The sequence below is a fragment of the Seriola aureovittata genome, chromosome 6 (genome assembly GCF_021018895.1).
Source record: "Seriola aureovittata isolate HTS-2021-v1 ecotype China chromosome 6, ASM2101889v1, whole genome shotgun sequence".
NCBI classification, from domain to species: Eukaryota; Metazoa; Chordata; class Actinopteri; order Carangiformes; family Carangidae; genus Seriola; species Seriola aureovittata.
Window position 1 is genome coordinate 2,058,187 of NC_079369.1, and position 16,591 is coordinate 2,074,777.

At 44.9% G+C, this 16,591-nt stretch overlaps 1 protein-coding gene across 6 annotated transcripts; it reads right to left on the reverse strand.

The window, feature by feature from the left end:
- Window positions 1–55: 55 nt before the first annotated feature.
- On the reverse strand, window positions 56–16,553 carry slain2 (SLAIN motif family, member 2). Of its 6 annotated transcripts, none has more exons than XM_056378397.1 (10): window positions 15,383–16,553; window positions 11,213–11,355; window positions 6,555–6,722; window positions 6,284–6,457; window positions 5,844–6,197; window positions 5,608–5,754; window positions 4,344–4,427; window positions 2,788–2,826; window positions 1,917–2,124; window positions 56–1,764 (listed from the first exon to the last, which is right to left on the reverse strand). In XM_056378397.1, the coding sequence occupies exons 1-10, from the start codon at window positions 15,865–15,867 to the stop codon at window positions 1,701–1,703; spliced, it is 1,866 nt and encodes a 621-aa protein (XP_056234372.1). In that variant the 5' UTR covers window positions 15,868–16,553; the 3' UTR covers window positions 56–1,700. The 6 variants fall into 6 exon arrangements, with proteins under 6 accessions (XP_056234372.1, XP_056234371.1, XP_056234375.1 ...); XM_056378396.1 differs by having other exon boundaries at window positions 4,344–4,430; XM_056378400.1 differs by lacking the exon at window positions 4,344–4,427.
- Between the last annotated feature and the right edge of the window lie 38 nt (window positions 16,554–16,591).

Below are 16,591 nucleotides of genomic sequence, written 5' to 3' on the forward strand. Positions count from 1 at the left end.
TTTTATTATTTTTTAAATCTGCATGAAGTTAAAAAGAAAAGTGAGAGAAGAGAAGAAGTTTTCAGCTTTTATTTGAAATGTGACTTTACACAGGGAAACTGAATGTCATGTTTGTGGATATAAAAAAAAGCTCAATAACAAAAACTTTCACACAAAAGGTGTGGTATGTCTTTTTGCAACATTCGTTCTAGCTTCCCACTGAATCTGAGCTTTGACAGAGGCACCTCTCTCTTTAATAAATAGTTTCATTTACAGAATGAGCAATTAGTTATAAATATGAAGGCGCATATTAAACTTTTTTTCTTTCTTTTTTTTTTTTTAAAGCAATTATAAATGTTTTGATTCAATTACAAAAAAAACAAACGTGAGCAAATCAGTCAAGCAGAAATGCAAAATCGCAAAGAAATTGGCACAAAATGATAAACATACAAAACAAGATGTTCAAACTCAAGTGAAACTTTAAATTATAGGCACTAGTTTTAAGAACACCCAGCACACCAATTACCAGAACAGCTTCCCTAACACTGGCACACCTTTTGATTTATTGTCATAGCACAAGAGGTAAAAGCCGGCCCAAGTTTATTCAACCTGTCGTCTTACTCCAGATATATTTTTCCATTTATTTTCACGGTATGAATGATATACACGGACAAATCTGCGGTGGGAATTTAATGAACAACATCAAAGATTTCTCGGTTACATTGGCTGAATGGGTGAACGGGGATAAAAATATGTGTTTGAGCTCAGGTTTCTTTCTCCACAGATGAGAGTTTGTTTGAGGCGTCAGATATAACTCGCACCTGAACTGAAACTTGATCGATCTAAGCACTTCGATGGAAAAGTAAAATCTTGGCAAAGTGTGGTACAAGTCAGGACCGAGGCTGTGGCCGAGGTGTCATCGATCACCCGGTCCCGACTTCACAACAACACCAAAAAGAAAAAAAGAAGGCTTTGGAGATTTAGCTTGAAATTGAGGTTCAAAAAGTTCATTTTAAACAACTGAATTCTTAAAACAAAATACTGATATGGATGTTTGGACATACACTTCTTTAAATAATTTGAATAAATAATTTCCAAAACAAACTTGTGCATACATTCTGGCTGATTTTACAAGAGGAAAGATTCTTAAATGTCATACCCACACTGAGGTGCTTTCAACTGTTGCAAGACATCAATAATTCTCTAACGTTTACGGGGACAGGTCACCTGCACAGCATCATCATAGAGATCGCTCACCGACATCTGTTGAACACAGAGCATAAAGAGAGAAATGCATGGAAACATTTCAACCTGAGGGAGGTGAGAGAAGAGCGGTGGCAGAGGAGTGGGAGGGAAAGCTGGGCGATGTAGTGATATGACCGTCTGACACATGACTGCAGTCAAACCAAGGCAGGTGACGTGTCCTCTGCTGGCGGAGCTGGAGTCGGGCTGGTTTCTTTGGCATTTTATGGGCTGTTTGCACGACATGCCTGACCGCTCCAGTGCCAGTCCCCACAGAGAAGGATGATGGGACACCATGTGGACACTGTCCTCCCCTTTCCTTTTTTTTTTTTTTTAAATTCTGATTTGTATATAGTTTCGGGACAGTCTCTCCGTATCTCTCTTCGCTGTAAAAGTTGTCTAGCTAGATAAAGTGCCATGTTGTGATGTCTGCCTCCTTGTGTTGATAGTTTGACTGGAGAGCCCCCTGCTGGCCGCCCTCAGTAACAGCCTTCTCTCCAGTTGTCACCGGCGCCGCCGTAGGTCCGAGGAGCAGGAAGAGACCTGAGAAGATTCCAGGTTTGATGCCTGTTACATTCTGTCTGCACGAATATCCAACACTTACAGAAGTACAGCATGTTTGTGGTGAAATACACATAATATAATAATATATAAATATAATATATAAAATGAATTAATATATGATATATACATACCTGCGCACAGGCTGTGCCAGCTTGCTGCGAGGCAGAGGGATGCCCCCTCCCCCTGAAACACTGGGACGGGGGAGGCCACTGCGCGGAGGAGCCAGGGAGCGGGAGGGGGTGGAGGTGGCAGAACCAGGGTTGGGTGTGGCCTTTACCGGCTGCCTCAAGGCGAGCGGGGACGGGGTGGCGGGAGTTCGCAGTTTACTGGGAGAGGGGACTGGAGACAGGTAGAGCAGCATTACAGCCGGGTACAAGCGGATTGTGTTCATCTTAATGCACGTCTATAGGTTTCAGTCTATCAGTGAAGTAATGATCAAGAGCACAATGGTATGAGGTAGTTATACACTCAGGTGGCAGGTTACATCACGTACACCTGGCTAAAACTAATGCAGTCTAATCCAACGGGCCTGGAATAAATCCTCCTCCACGACATTAGAAAGTTTGTGAACATAAAATGATTTCATTGAAACCTTCATGGAGGAGGATTTACTGCAGAGCTGGTCTATAAAACTGTAGCTGGATGTACCTAATAAACTGCCAACTGAGTGTAAATATGAAGCTTATACACAAAAATCTATTGAACAAATGAAAACATGTCGGTCTTGATTAAAGATATTCATCACAAATTTACAAATGAAGTCAAACCTGTTACAACGAAAGTTTAGAAACTGATAAATTTACTAAAAACTTAATAAATGAATGAATAAGGTCAACTATCAGAGCTGCTGTGATTCTGGATGTGTGGACAGAATGAGGTGATACACACACAGCATATACTAGTGAAAACCGGCAGCACAACATCAATACAACCACGGCGTGGAACCACAATCACAATATTTAAACAAAAACAAAAAGGTGGAAACCCTCAGTGAATACTCACTGAAATCACCTTCTTCTCCAAAGCAACAGGAGAGTGGGACTAGACAAAGACGAAGACAACAGAGACAGGCCTTAAATCAGAAGAGCTGGGAGGAAGGTGCGGAGGATGGGCGTTCATGTGGCGCCTCTTACCGCCTGTTTGTTATTTCACAAACTGTCACGTCACATGACTCTTGACCAGTGTGAGCACCGACTCCTGCCACGTGGCGAGTGACCTCTTAAGGTCATGGACAGTGATGGGACAGTGAGGGGGGGGGGGGGGGTTAATAGCATGTTAGACACACGCTGCTGTTACATCTGTAACACCTGGATTGGTGATAGTAGAGGTATTGTGAACACAATACTTCTGCAAAGGATTCTGTGCTGGAATTCATCAGGTTGTAGGTAAACAAACTTTATGAGGTACACCTCTACAGTACGACCGATTTATGTCTACAATATGTTATAAACTGCATTATATTGAGTGTTTCTAACAATAAAATAACATAATATTAACGGATTAATGTGGCTTATTCATGATCTTTATATATTTCCAATAATGTCACAAAAAGCTGAACTTTGTACAGGTGTACCTAATAAAGTGGCCACTTGGTGTACAGAATATAAACATTTTATATTATTAAAATATAAAAATGGGATGCAGCAAAATATTAATACAAGACAGAAATGACTGTTGTGAGTTTTTACAATGAAGAGCAGTGAGTTAATTCATTCGACAGCTAACTTAAACCACACTAACCCAGTTAATTAACCTCAACTAAGATGTTGTGAAAATGAAGACCACCGACTTGTTTCTCTGTCAGGTGACTAACAGGGAGATAAACGCATCACATGACCAGCTGAGTAACGAGGAGGCTGAAGTTTACTCTGGTGAGAAATGTCAACTAAACGCTAATTGTTTTTAAAACTCGATGATGATTCTCGGCTTCCTGTTTAATGCATTTTAAAATATGAGCAAACGACATAAACGCACAAAGTCGCAGGAGCCCGTCAGGCTGAGACTTCCAGTCCAGGTTCAGGCGGCTGTAAGGAAGGACAGAGGAACGACACGTGTGTTGTTATATAAGCAGATGGATCTGAGTGACACTCGTGGACTTTGGAGCAGCAACAGCAAAGAATCGCTGTTTCCACATTACTGAGGCCATAAGACTGATTTTATACTTTTATAGCAACGGCTTGACGCGGTCCTCTGGTGAATCAGCTGTTTACACTGTGAATCTTAAAGCCTGTAAGTGTGGGGACACACCTGTCAACATCTGTCTGACCCTCCCTGCTCTGCCGCCATGTTTTCTTTTTTTTTTCTTACAAAAGAAAGCGACAAAACTGAAGCTGAAGCTGAACTCAGAGTTCCCCCAAGTGCATTAATGCACCTTCCTCAGATCCGTTTCAGCTCCACACACTGAAGCTACGTCACCGTTCACGTCTCCCTTGCATCAGCTGTCTATACTTCCAGTACACAGGTAGCTGACTGTAGATACAGTACATCATAGATTGTGCATGTGTCTGTGTGTGAGATCGATCTCACAGCCTCCAGCTGGTTCAGGAGCAGGCTGTTACCTCGCAGGGCAGTTGGGCTTTGGAGGTGCTGTTTGGGTTTCGGGGAGGAGCGAGAGGGGGTGGAGTATCTCGGGAGTTGAGCTGCTGCTGGAAAACAGGGACATTTCAACACGGGAGTCAAGACTTGATTCTGCCTGAGATTCACAGCATCACTGGAGCGAAAAGACGCTGTCGAGGCGCCCGGAAGCCATACAAGCCAGAGGTGCAGTTTGAGGCCACTAGAGGGCGCTACAGCCACAGGCAGCTTCATTCAGGGCGGAGGAGCAGCGGTGCCACTGTCAGGTTTAGCAGCCTCAGCACAGTCAGAGGAGAGGAGGCTGGTTTGTGTTTCACATGCGTTTTACAATGAAGAGAAGTCAGTGCTCACATGCCGAGTGCAGCCAAAGCTCAGATAGGAAGAATTCATACAATTGCAAACTGCAGAATTAAACCTTTTTAAGCTTAAGTATAAAAAAAAAAAAAAAAATGTATAAAGACTGAGAATATCTGCTGTAACGTGTGAGAGGTTCAAAGGATACATGAGCACCGTGTCCCTGAGAGCGCTGGCTGAGACAGGATAAAGGCAGTCACTACATGTTTAACCAGCTGAAACCCTGCCCTTTGACCCCGGCCGTGTCTGTCTGTAGTAACAGAGAGGGATTACTGTTCCTAGATTAAGGACAACACCATTACCTTTATCTCCCATTACAGGATTAAATCAGATGGATGGGGGGGGGGGATCCTAAACTCCTAAAAACCCATAAAACCTTTGGACAGAATGTGAAACAGCGTCGGCGTCACTGAGACGAGGAGTCGATGTGGGTTCTCGGTGTCGCTGGCGCCATGCACTAACTCTGCAGGATGAGAGTGTCTCTTTTGAAGTGAAGAGTTGTACCAGGATGACGAGAGCAAGGATGCGTGTCAATAAAAGATATTACAACTGAAAATGATCAAAGAGACGAAAAGAGAGGATCCCCGAACACCAAAGCCATGGCACTAACAAAGCAACACAGCCTCATACTGCAGGTGTAGCCGGAGGGATTTACAGAGTGTCCACGAGCAACAACCACCAACAACAGATTACACAGCCTGTCATGTTGCTGAATGTTCAGTAGACTGAGAGCAAAAACAAATGTTAATATAATGTCATCAGACAGTGATATCATTAATGAATCTGACATTAGTCTGCGACTTACTGAAGCCAAAGATTTGTTCACTACATTTGAAAGTTATTGTGTTTAGCAGTTAAATGGAATCGAACCGACACATGTTGTTTTATACTCACTGGCTGACTGGTTCTGGTGTCGAGGAGAGCCTCCGTTTGGCACTTGCAGGTTGGACTCACAGCTGCGGCTGTTCTTTACGGGCTCTGGGGCCTGGGCCGCCGCCGCCGAGGAGCGCGTGAGGTTGGGAAGACTACGACGTAGCTTTTCTACAAGAGCAGCAAAGGAGAGATTTAGCTCAAAGTTGACAGCGTCCAGAGTCGCACAGCGAGCCACCGAACCTCTGAGCTCTGTTTACCTTCATTCTTCACCACATTGGTCTGCAGGTCGTGCCCGTGGCCCTGCAGCGAGTGGCGAGGCTGCTGCAGGCGGCTGATGATGGGCTGAGGCGAGCCGCGGCTGTGGCTGTAGTCGATGGAACGAGCAGGGGAGCGAGAGCGGGGCGAGTTCCTGGGGGAGGCGCGGGGAGAGTGTCGAGGGGAAGGGCTGAAGCGGCTGGAGGGCAGGTGGAAGGCCGGGTGCACCGCTTCCTCCTCGTCCTCCAGACTGTGCGCATCTAACTCCTGGTCGCTGAAGGTGCTGCGCCGCAACGAGTGGCAGGAAGAACCGGAGCTCCGTCTGGATGCTGTCGCAGCGTAGTCCTGTCTCAAACCTGACCACAAACAGTTCATGAATGAAAACGCTCTGACAGAAACATGGACGACGCGCCAGCAGAGGAGCGGTGGGACGGGTACTTACTCTCCTCCTGCATCCGCGCCAGTATCTGAACGTCAGTGACGTCGTTGAGTTTGTAGGTCGTGGAGGAGCCCACCGAGTCCTCGTCCATTTCTGAGGTGCTCAGCTCACTGTCCACCGACGACTGTGGACTCACCGCCGGAGGATTCCTCTCTGCCGCTGCGTTTCGCTGGTGTACTGCCGAGGAAATCATTCACGACACATATTCAACAACAACAACAACAACAACAACAGATTTTCAGTGATGGTTACTGAACCGCCGAGAGTCCCATACCTGCGTTCCCAGGCATTAGCTGCTGTCTGACGATGGGCACTCTGCTGGGGGTGGAGGAGGGGGAGTTGAAGCCACTGCTGTAAGGGCTGTTGGCTGCGTTTGTGCTGTACGGGCTTCCGTAACCCTGCTGGTTGTAGGGGCTTCCATACAGGCTCCTGCGCTTGTTGGCTGCAGAGTCACAAACAAAACAACATCATTTCAGTTTTGTACAAAGAGTTAGAAGCTGATTAAGGTCAATGTGCAGCTCATTTTACATCTTGATTTATATATGGCAGCACTAACATTCATGATAGATAGATAGATAGATAGATAGATAGATAGATAGATAGATAGATAGATAGATAGATAGATAGATAGATAGATAGATAGATAGATAGATAATTGAGTCATCACATATATATAATTTGATATTTTCCTGACCTGCTTTCTAACAGATCAGTGTCACATTGTTCTGATGAGCAGAGTTGAAGCTTTCAGCAGAGTTTCTTCTGAAATGTGAATCTTTGACTAATGGATTAGTTATTGAAAAATCAGTCAGATCATTTCTCCAGTATCACTGTTCTTACACTAATGGATTTGATATTACAGCCTGTCCTTATTTGCTTTGTGTTGACTAGTCATTAGTCAACACAACAGTTGACGTACTGCATCTTTACCCTGGAGCTCATGAAAACCCTGACGAAGCCGCCGGCCGTCCCCGCAGCAGAGTTTCCTGAGAGCCAGCAGCTTTATGAAAGCTCTGCAGTGTGCTGCCGGTCTGCTCTGGGTTTCTTTCACCGTATGCTGATTGCGGGCCTAACAGAGAGTTCCTGCATCATTAGCTGGGAAAAAAAACTTAACAATACACGCCATTCAAATCCATACGCGCAGTCAATGAGCGCACAATGCTGTTCTCTGTGCGGCCCAGGGAAGCAGCAGCCAGAGGCTCCGGTCTACAGAGTCCTCGGTCTCGATCATGAGATCAGACCCGGTCACTGGGGCGGTCTGGTGGTTGGGATGGTTAGCGTATCCGAGTGCACTCATTTACCCATCCCTCTGTTCCTCTTCTCCTCTCTCTGGCTGGATGTGTTTACACAGCTGGGTGGTGGTGACGGGGAAGGAGCCTTTTAAGATCAACTACCTCCTCTTTCCACATCGCTCCCTTCCACCCTCTCCCTCTCCCTGCTGCTCTGCACTCTGTCCTCCTGCATTATTAAGGAAACTCCACCACGTCCACCCCGGTGCCGTCCGCACGGATCAGCTACTGAGGAATGTCAACAACCCTGCAACATGTAGCTCGGTAACACCGAGCACTTAGTTTTCCACCGAAGCACAGGCAGGCGAACGCACTGACACGGTTCACCTGCTGAAACTAACCTGGAATATTACACACAGTCGAGATTACACTGAAAGAGCAGAGCGGTCATCTGTGTGTCCGTCTCTGTACGATGAAGCAGAGGAATCACGTCACGAACACACACTGTCACTAGAAAGAGACACAGGCCCGGTCTGTTGGGATCTGCAGCTCAGGGACCAACCGAAATAGAGTGTCCTCAAATCCTCATGTCCTCAAACAAAGAGAGAAGTCAAAAGACGAGAAAGGAACTGCTCGTCCTATCCAATGTGATTGATGTCATTTCTATTCAATGTGATATGAAACTGTATTAAGAAGATTTTCTGTCTTGGCGTTCGAGCCTGTGGAAACTTGAGGCCAGTTTCCACAGGCTCGAACGCCAAGACAGAAAAACAAAAACTAAATGAGCCAGCACACAACATCCTGAGAGAAAATGAACGCCTGTAGGGCTTAAATGTTGAGGAAGAAACTGAAGGCAAAGCTTCACATTGAGGTCTTATTTCGATATAAAAAAAAAACAAAATACAACAAAGAAAAATAAGTGTCTCAAACAGCTGCAGAATGCTTCAAGCATATCACAAGAGGAGCAAATAGAGAAGCTTTTATAAGTGAGAGAGATCAACACCACGAAAGGAGAAAAAGGGATAGAGCTGGAAGAGACAGGCAAGGAGGAGGTGAAGTAACCGACTGTACAGTGTGAGGGCGAGGAAGAAGTGGGGCAGGTCAGCTGTGTGACAGTGGGAAACTCTGGAGTCTTGTGTGTGCGGTGGATCGACAGCTGTCTCTAAGCAGCACTATGCAAAACACACAGTTTAATTGTTCGAGCCTGGCAACACATGTTTTGACTGTTTATCAGGACTGAAATGAATCAAGTAGTGCAGTCGACTCAGGCGACTATCTCACAGCCGTCTCCTCCCTGCTATTAGTTACATAACAGAGACACGTCATCTGGGGATATGATTTTAACAGCGTGTGTGTGTGGAGACAAAAGGCTCGCTCTCTGTCGACACTAAAACTCACGGCCATATTTAAAGTATGTGCTCGTCCTGTATGAGCGTGCGCTCAGAGCGACAGGGCCGTAAATGTTTAGACACGCAACACGTCATACATGTCACAACTTAGAACATGAGGGATTCTTCACTTTGTCTTTTTTCCCCCTCTTTGAAATTTCTTGACACAAACTTAAAAAAAAAAAAAAAAACGCCATGGCAACAGGGTTTCCACGCTGCTGTTAGAGACCGGGTGCGAAGGAGAGGAGCCGGGGGCCATGAGGGTGTGTCAGCGATGAGTCTGTCGTTCACTCAGTCATGAATACTCTCAGAATTTAGAGCTGAGGATTTGCCAAAGGCTTTCTTCTCTTCTTTTCTTTTTTACAGAAATCTTTACCAGAGCTTTAACTTTGATGCTTAATGTATTCACTTTAAATGTTACAAGCACACGGCCAGTGGATCATAAGACTTTATAAAAGGATTCTAGTTGTTCTGTCTTCTTGCAAGTGATGACACCATCAGTGCCAACTGAGGAGAGGAGTGAGAGGAGTGGGGAGTAGGGGGGTGGGGGGGTGGGGTGGTATCAGGCCCATGGAGGGTGACGTTATCCTCCTTCCACACCTACAGCGATGATATCACCACTTATGATCATGCCTCCATAAACGCCGCTCCAGTGGCAAGTTATTTGTAGTATTAGTCAGCTGCTACACAGATCGGGGTGTGTCGTCTACAAAGGGTCACTTCAGGTGACAGCCCATTACAGGGGGACAGAGTCAAAAACTTTTTCTGAATTACATATTTGTGATTTCAATGTGATCTACCATCTAAAGCTTCAAAGCGTCTCTGAACGTAGCAGATGTTCATAATGAAAATTTGATCTGTGAAAAACATGTGAGGGGAAAAAAAAAAGGTGTGATACTCAAGATAATTAAAGCAGTCGATCTGAAAAGATCTCAGTATCTTTGAATGAGGAGATGTGTGTTTGTTCTTGCACAACAGAGCAGGATCCCCCCCCCCCCCTGCAACCTTCAGCAGCTAATTGCCCAACATGATCTAACTGTCACATGGGCATACCATGGTCAAAACAGGAATGACCCCTCTCAGTTTAGCCGCAAGGCTTCGAGGCCCGTCCTCCTCACTGACGGACCACCTATAATTAGTGGAAGACCAGAACTACGCAGCTCCTCTCCTCAGTCGGTCTGTCATTCCCAACCAGACAAAATCCAACTGCACGCTGAGGCTGAGAATGTGCCGCGTCAGAAAGAAGGAAAACTTACCACAGATGTAAACATGAATAAGTTAATACTGCACGTGTGCGTCTCAGCACCGAGGTGTAATCCTATGGCACAAAAATGATAAATATTTTGCATATCCCATGGTGAAGTATAAATTATGCATTTCCTTTCACACACATTGCTGCAACAAAAGAGAACAACTGGGTCCCTCTCACATATTAATCTGTAATATCACATGATATCACAACAAGACTCCCTGAAGTACACACGCGAATTCTCACAAACCGTGGTGCCTTCACTGACCTGTGACTGCAGGTCATTGCATCATTGATTTGTTTCTCAGGTGAAGTCACCTCATCTCTTATCTGTCTGCCAGCTAGACTACAGACCACAGGTACATGTGTGGAGGTCAGCTTCCCGTTAGAATAATAAGGGAAGCTGAACTACACAAGAGAACAAGTACGATGAGGCAGTAACCGTCTGTGCTTTGTTTGAAATTGCATTTAAATAAATCTATTCTTTATATGTTTTTTTATAAAAACATTTTCTTGTGCTTCAACAGTCAGTTAAAGGACATTGTACGATTATTATAGAAGCTCACTCCGATATATAAGAACAACCTCCCTCCTCTTATCTGTTCAGCAAGAAGAGCTATTATGAATGAGCTCTACTTTGGTGGATCAATAATTACACTTTTGCTTTATACAACAGCTGACCTGTGCATAATGTCACCACCTGACTAACAAACAGCCTGTAGAAAATCGCTGCCTCTTCACTATATGTCTGTGCCTCCACATGTGTGTCAGGAAAAAGGAACTTCATTGGTTTATTGTCATTGTTATCAGCAAGTAAATTACTTTATCAATACAGATGAGGAGCACTAATGACTGATGTTATGCAATTAGAAAAATGAGTGGACAACAGCAGGCTAACAGCAGGAAACTGTAGAAGACTTTAAACAAAACAACCAGAATAAAAGTCTCCAGAAAGATTTCTTGGTTACGTGTCAGCAGCGAGACAGTGAATCCGTCCTAACTCCAGCGGTTTGCAGCTTGACCTTTAACATCGCAAAAGACGGATTCATTTTGTTTTCATGTTTACCTGACATGGTGAGGTCCAGTCTGTGAATGAGGGAGCGCTTGGCTGATTCCATCTCAGGACTGGGGTTGTCAAGAGCTTGGCGGCACCACACAATAGGACTCAAGGCTTTTTGCAGGGGACTGTTCAGTTTCGTCTCGTAGAGCCTTGGGGGAAAAAAACATAACAAAACAACAGTGGACAAATTTGACTCAGTATATTGCAAGTACATAAAAGCAATACCAGCAATCAACACACAACATCTTCCTCGTCTGGTAATGGCCGACCGTTACACCTATCACACCTCATATGTGATGTGACCTGATAGGGCGAAGAGGAAATGAGATGAGGGGGACAACAAGTGTTTGGATGGGGTTTTATCACAGACTGCTGCAGTGTCATTGCCACTGCAGTAGAGAGGCATTTACGTGGCTGTGACTCTCTTTTTAATCCAGATCTATTTCATGCTTAAGTGTTTGAAATCTTGGGGCTTATTAATTATTTAAGATTCTGCTACAAATACTACCAGTACCAGGAACAGTTCTTCAAACTTATCAATATAATCCTGACTCTTATGTGTTGATTTGTGCAGAATCCAGTGTTCTGTATCTCTGGGGGGGTCTAACGCTCTTAATATTGACGGGAAAACATAAAAGTATAAAATAAAGACACGCAGCAACTACATGGTCCACTTCTCGCTGTTTGTCAGTTCAACAAGTAATACAAATGTGTGTTTATTCTTTAACCTTTTCAGAAGAGAAGAAGAGAAGACCATAGAAGAGAAGAGTTTCCACTCAGAAGAGGAATCTGAGTCAGCAGCTGTCAGCTCTGTTGCAGCCATAGAGGAAGTCTTTCATGATGAAAGCAGCAACATTACGGCAAAAGATAAGCGCAGTAACACAGGCCTGAAACCTCCGGCTGCACACTTTCATGTTTACCAACACAGTGACCGTCATTCACATGTTACTTCAGCACATAGTACAGATCTTTGAGACTACTGTAGCAAACACTCAAATAATTACGGACAGCAGTCTCACTTCAGCTGCTGTGCCAGATAATTTTAATCACGCAACCACCGATCAACAATATCCAATCTGGAAAACTCCGATCCAATCTCCATACTCTTGTTTTTTCAAACAATTCGGAGAAAGTTGTTCTAAATGCTTCGAAATTGCTCGAAATCTTTTCAGACACACATTGCATTGTTAACTTCATAGCACTGAATCAGCCGGGCTTTTAGATCTCACATAGTAGACTATAGTCTACTCGTGTCGCCTGGAGCATTGTGTTGGCATTGAGGACACTGCTCTGGAGTGGTTCAGGTCTTACTTGTCTGACAGACGTTTTCCTGTCAGCCTTGGTGACTCTGTACTCTCCTCAGCGCCTCTCCCTTGTGGAGTCCCTCAGGGTTCTATTCTAGGGCCAATCCTATTTTCCCAATACATGCTCCCTTCAGGGTCCAATCTTACTAAATATGGCATCTCATTCCACTGCTACGCCATATAAACCTGTGTTCCCTGGAACCACATGTACACCCCACTGTAAAGAATCTGGCTGTGATGATGGGCAGTGATTTTAAAATTCACATAAATTCAGTGATTAAAATCTAGCTTTTTTTCCAGCTGAGGCTCTTATTTAGTAGTACTACTTAGTCCTTCGTAGTACTTAATACTTACACCAAGGTTTCCTACTGCACTGAAGCTTTAGTGTTGTCCCTGAATTGTAAGTGGCTTTAGATAAAAGCGTCTGCCAAATGAATAAATGTAAAGCTAAATCCTTTTTTATCATTTAATGATTTTGAAGGGGTTGAACATGCTTTTATCTCGTCCTGACTTGACTGCTGACCCTTTATGTTGCTGTTAGCGAGGCCTCCCTCTCACTCTTGCAGAATGCTGCAGCTTAGATTTAAACAGGAACACACAAGTGAGAGCACATTTATTTCCCCTGTTCTTCTTTTCACTGGCTCCCGGTATGTTTTAAGGTTTGTATTAAGATTTTATTGTTAGAAACAGCCTCTCTCTCTCTGACCTTTTAAAACAACGCATCCCCTAAGGATCACTCAGGAACGCTGAACAGTTGCATCTGGTTGTCCTTCACAGTTAAAGCCCCCAAACTCTGGGATGAGTTGTCTCTTCCTGTTAGGCTGGCCTCTACACTGCCTGTCTTAAAACAACTTATTGTTTTTATTATGTCACTGTCTTTTTGTGTTTGTGTCTGTTTTGTTGTTTTATGTTTTTTTTTGCTATTTTGATGGTACAGCACTTTCTTCAACTGTAGTTTATGTTTGTTTGTGAAATGTGCTTCATTTATCTACAGACGTGACACTCCTCTGACGACTCTGAAACAATGATATGTGTCAAGTCCACATGCGGTAGCAAGAGTGCGACAAGCATCTATTGATAGGCCGGAGCGCTGCAGCAGCGGGCAGCATTTTAAATCCAGTCTGAGGCTAATTCAGGGATTACAGGAGTCTATGACAGGAGCTGGCGAGAGCAGGGCACTACAGAGTAATCCCAGATATCAATCTGATCCAGAGGGCTGACAAACAGCCAGGGCATAATGAGACTGGCTCTGTTGGGCATGAGTGAGCAATGTCTGAAAGTAGTCTGATGTCAAAGGCTGAGTAGCTGGCAGAGGCGCACTGCTGCAGGCAACGGAGGAAAGACTTGGAACAATGGCTAGATCAAATAACAAACACTTCATGAGAAAGGATTTATAAAATACATACTGATTCGCAGCAGCAAAGACAACCCTCTTTCTCTTTCCTGTGAGCTAGTTTCAGCTTTAAGCTTTCCGTACATACTCATTGTATTTAGAACTTGTTATCCAACACACACCTACAGCTTGGACACAGATGATCTGTCACTAAACGCTGACTGCTAGATATCCTTTACTGTTGTCAAAGCCTGTGTGCTGGCATTCAACCAAATATGATCTGTAGTAGCTTTAGCCATTGTGTTGCATAAGGAGCTGTGCCCTCACGTTGCTTATTACAGTGTCATTATCATAGGAGATGCCAATCAAATAAACTCTTCCTGACAAGGCAAGATAACAAGCACCATCCACTCAGGAAGGCGTATCACTACATTTCCATCCTAACAGCCCCTTCTGTAAACCCATCTACCAAGTCTCCATGACTGACATCGGCTGCGTTGGGAAGACTAATCTTAGTGTGTCTGCCTCTCCAGGATTTCCTTGAATTTGGGAACGAGAGGAAGAGATTTAGACAAATCCAAAGACTACACTTCATAAGTGTGTTTATGCGACTTTAAGAACCACACATGCTCAGAACTAGGAGGAAGTAATACCAACACAATGTAGTGGAAGGAAGATCACAAGAGGAGTACGGACGGACATGTGCACTATCAGGATAACTGTGATCACCAGCAGGCCTGTATGATCGCCCTCGTCCACATGACCATTTTCTGTTATTAACAGCCATTGTTGTTTATAATCCCTGCAAACACAGTGATAAGCTTCATGACACTGACACAGCTTTTATTCCTGCGTGATGAGCTGAACCGTCCTGTTTCTCATCTCTTGCCTTTTTCTCACTTTGTGCTGCAGAGCAACTTGTAGCTTGTGTGCCAACTGGTGTGCTAAAAGGGGGGGGGGGGGGTATTCAGAGGAGGAGTATAACCATGGCTACCTCTCCCACATGGCTGCTGGGCAGGAAAAAACAACTTTCATTTCTCTGCTGCAACCACACCGATCTCCTGCCACAACAAGCCAATGACAAGCCAAGCAATCTGCCACATCACAACCCCCCAAAAACGGTTCAACAGATGATCGAGAGGGACCTGACAGCTGAGAGCCTGAGCCCCCTCGGAGGCCTTGCTGATCAGTCCCACAAACAAACGCACTATCTGTGAGGTGGAAGGGGGTTTGTGCTCTGACAGGCTGAAACAAAAGCATGTCTACAATGGTCGTACAGTCACAGAAGGGCATGGCATCGCCCACACGACATCATTGACAAGTCAGCGATCCACAATGAGGCTCCTTCAGTGCAGATGACTTCACATCTCAAGCTCTACTAGGAAGGACTGTTTATGCCAGGCGTTTGTCATGGAAGCTAATGTGCAAGAGCAGCTGTGCCCGGGCAATTAAAGCTGTCAGCCCGCACCGAAGACAGAGAGAGAGAGAGAGAGAGAGACACAACACACCTCCCAAAGACAAGCCTGTCAAGTCACTCACCAGCTGTCCTCCTCCTCGTTTAAACAATCCATGTCTTCCAGGTCTAAGATTTCCACTTCGTCCAGGATCGATGTTTCCCCTTCGTCCGCGTAGCTCCCGGCGGTGTCTGAGTAAAGTGAGTTCATGCTCGACACGGAGGTGGCAGCCGATGCCCCCTCGCATTCATACGCCCTCCTGAAGCTGATGCCGTCGTAGGACAGTCTGGGGCTCAGGCAGCGGTTGTTCTCCAGGAGCCCACCGTAGCCTCCCGTTCCGACGAACCCCACCCCAGGGAAGCCGGCCAGCCCGGCTGCCATCCCCGCTGACAGGGACGACGAGTCGTATCCGGCGCTGAGGGGTCTGTGGTTCGCTGACATCGCTCCGGACGAGGACAACATCGTGGACCGGCTCCGGAGCTGCTCGTTTTGCTGTTCGAGCTTCTTCACCAAGTCCTGGAGCTTCCGCACCTCCAAGTCCGCGTTGATATTTGAGTTGATATCCTCCATGGTGGCTCCTCAGCCCCAGCGAAAAATATGCAGTGGTGTTTGGTGTTTTCAGCCCGTTTCTTTCGCCGTTTTTTCTCTTTGTTTCTTCCTCACTTCAGTTTCACCTCCGCGTTAAAAGAAGAAGACACTTCGGTGTTCCGCTGACTTACGAAGCTCAACACCGTCATCTTCTCCGGTTATTCGAGCTCACGGGCAGGGTCGAGGCCATTTTCATAATACTCGTCACCAACTGTGAAAGACCAACAGGCGGCGGATAACACACGTCACCGCGTTCGGGTATCGGGAGCGAGCACGTAACCAACACCTATTTGCGCGCGCACAGATATCCACTCAAACGCGTTTATTTTAATTCTTTTAATTTAAGCTACAGAAACTTAGAAAACCAATATATTTATTTAAATATTTGTTAATTTACCTGACTATTTATCTATTTATTACTCGATTATAACTATTTATCAATTTATGAATTAACAATACAGTGCTGATCAATGGCAGGATGACAAAGTAGATAAACAGATAAATAAAGTATCTATCTTTCTATCTATAGGTAGATACAGTATCTATCTATCCAGGGGAAATGTATGTATTAGCTCATTGTTGATACTAATATTAATAATAATAGTTAATAATAAATAAACAATAATTAAATTAGTCCACTCCCTTTGGCTGACTTGTTGTACAGCCTGATGGCAGTGGGGACAAAGGATCTCTTGAACCTCTCTGT

What these genes read in the sequence shown, in the direction of transcription:
- slain2 (XM_056378396.1), bottom strand. Translation starts at nt 15,867, where the DNA reads ATGGAGGATATCAACTCAAATATCAACGCGGACTTGGAGGTGCGGAAG. An exon ending in AACGAGGAGGAGGACAGCTG is followed by an intron (nt 11,356 to 15,382) that starts GTGAGTGACTTG and finishes TTTTCCCCCAAG; the next exon opens with GCTCTACGAGACGAAACTGA. An exon ending in CAATGTGGTGAAGAATGAAG is followed by an intron (nt 5,755 to 5,843) that starts GTAAACAGAGCT and finishes CTGCTCTTGTAG; the next exon opens with AAAAGCTACGTCGTAGTCTT.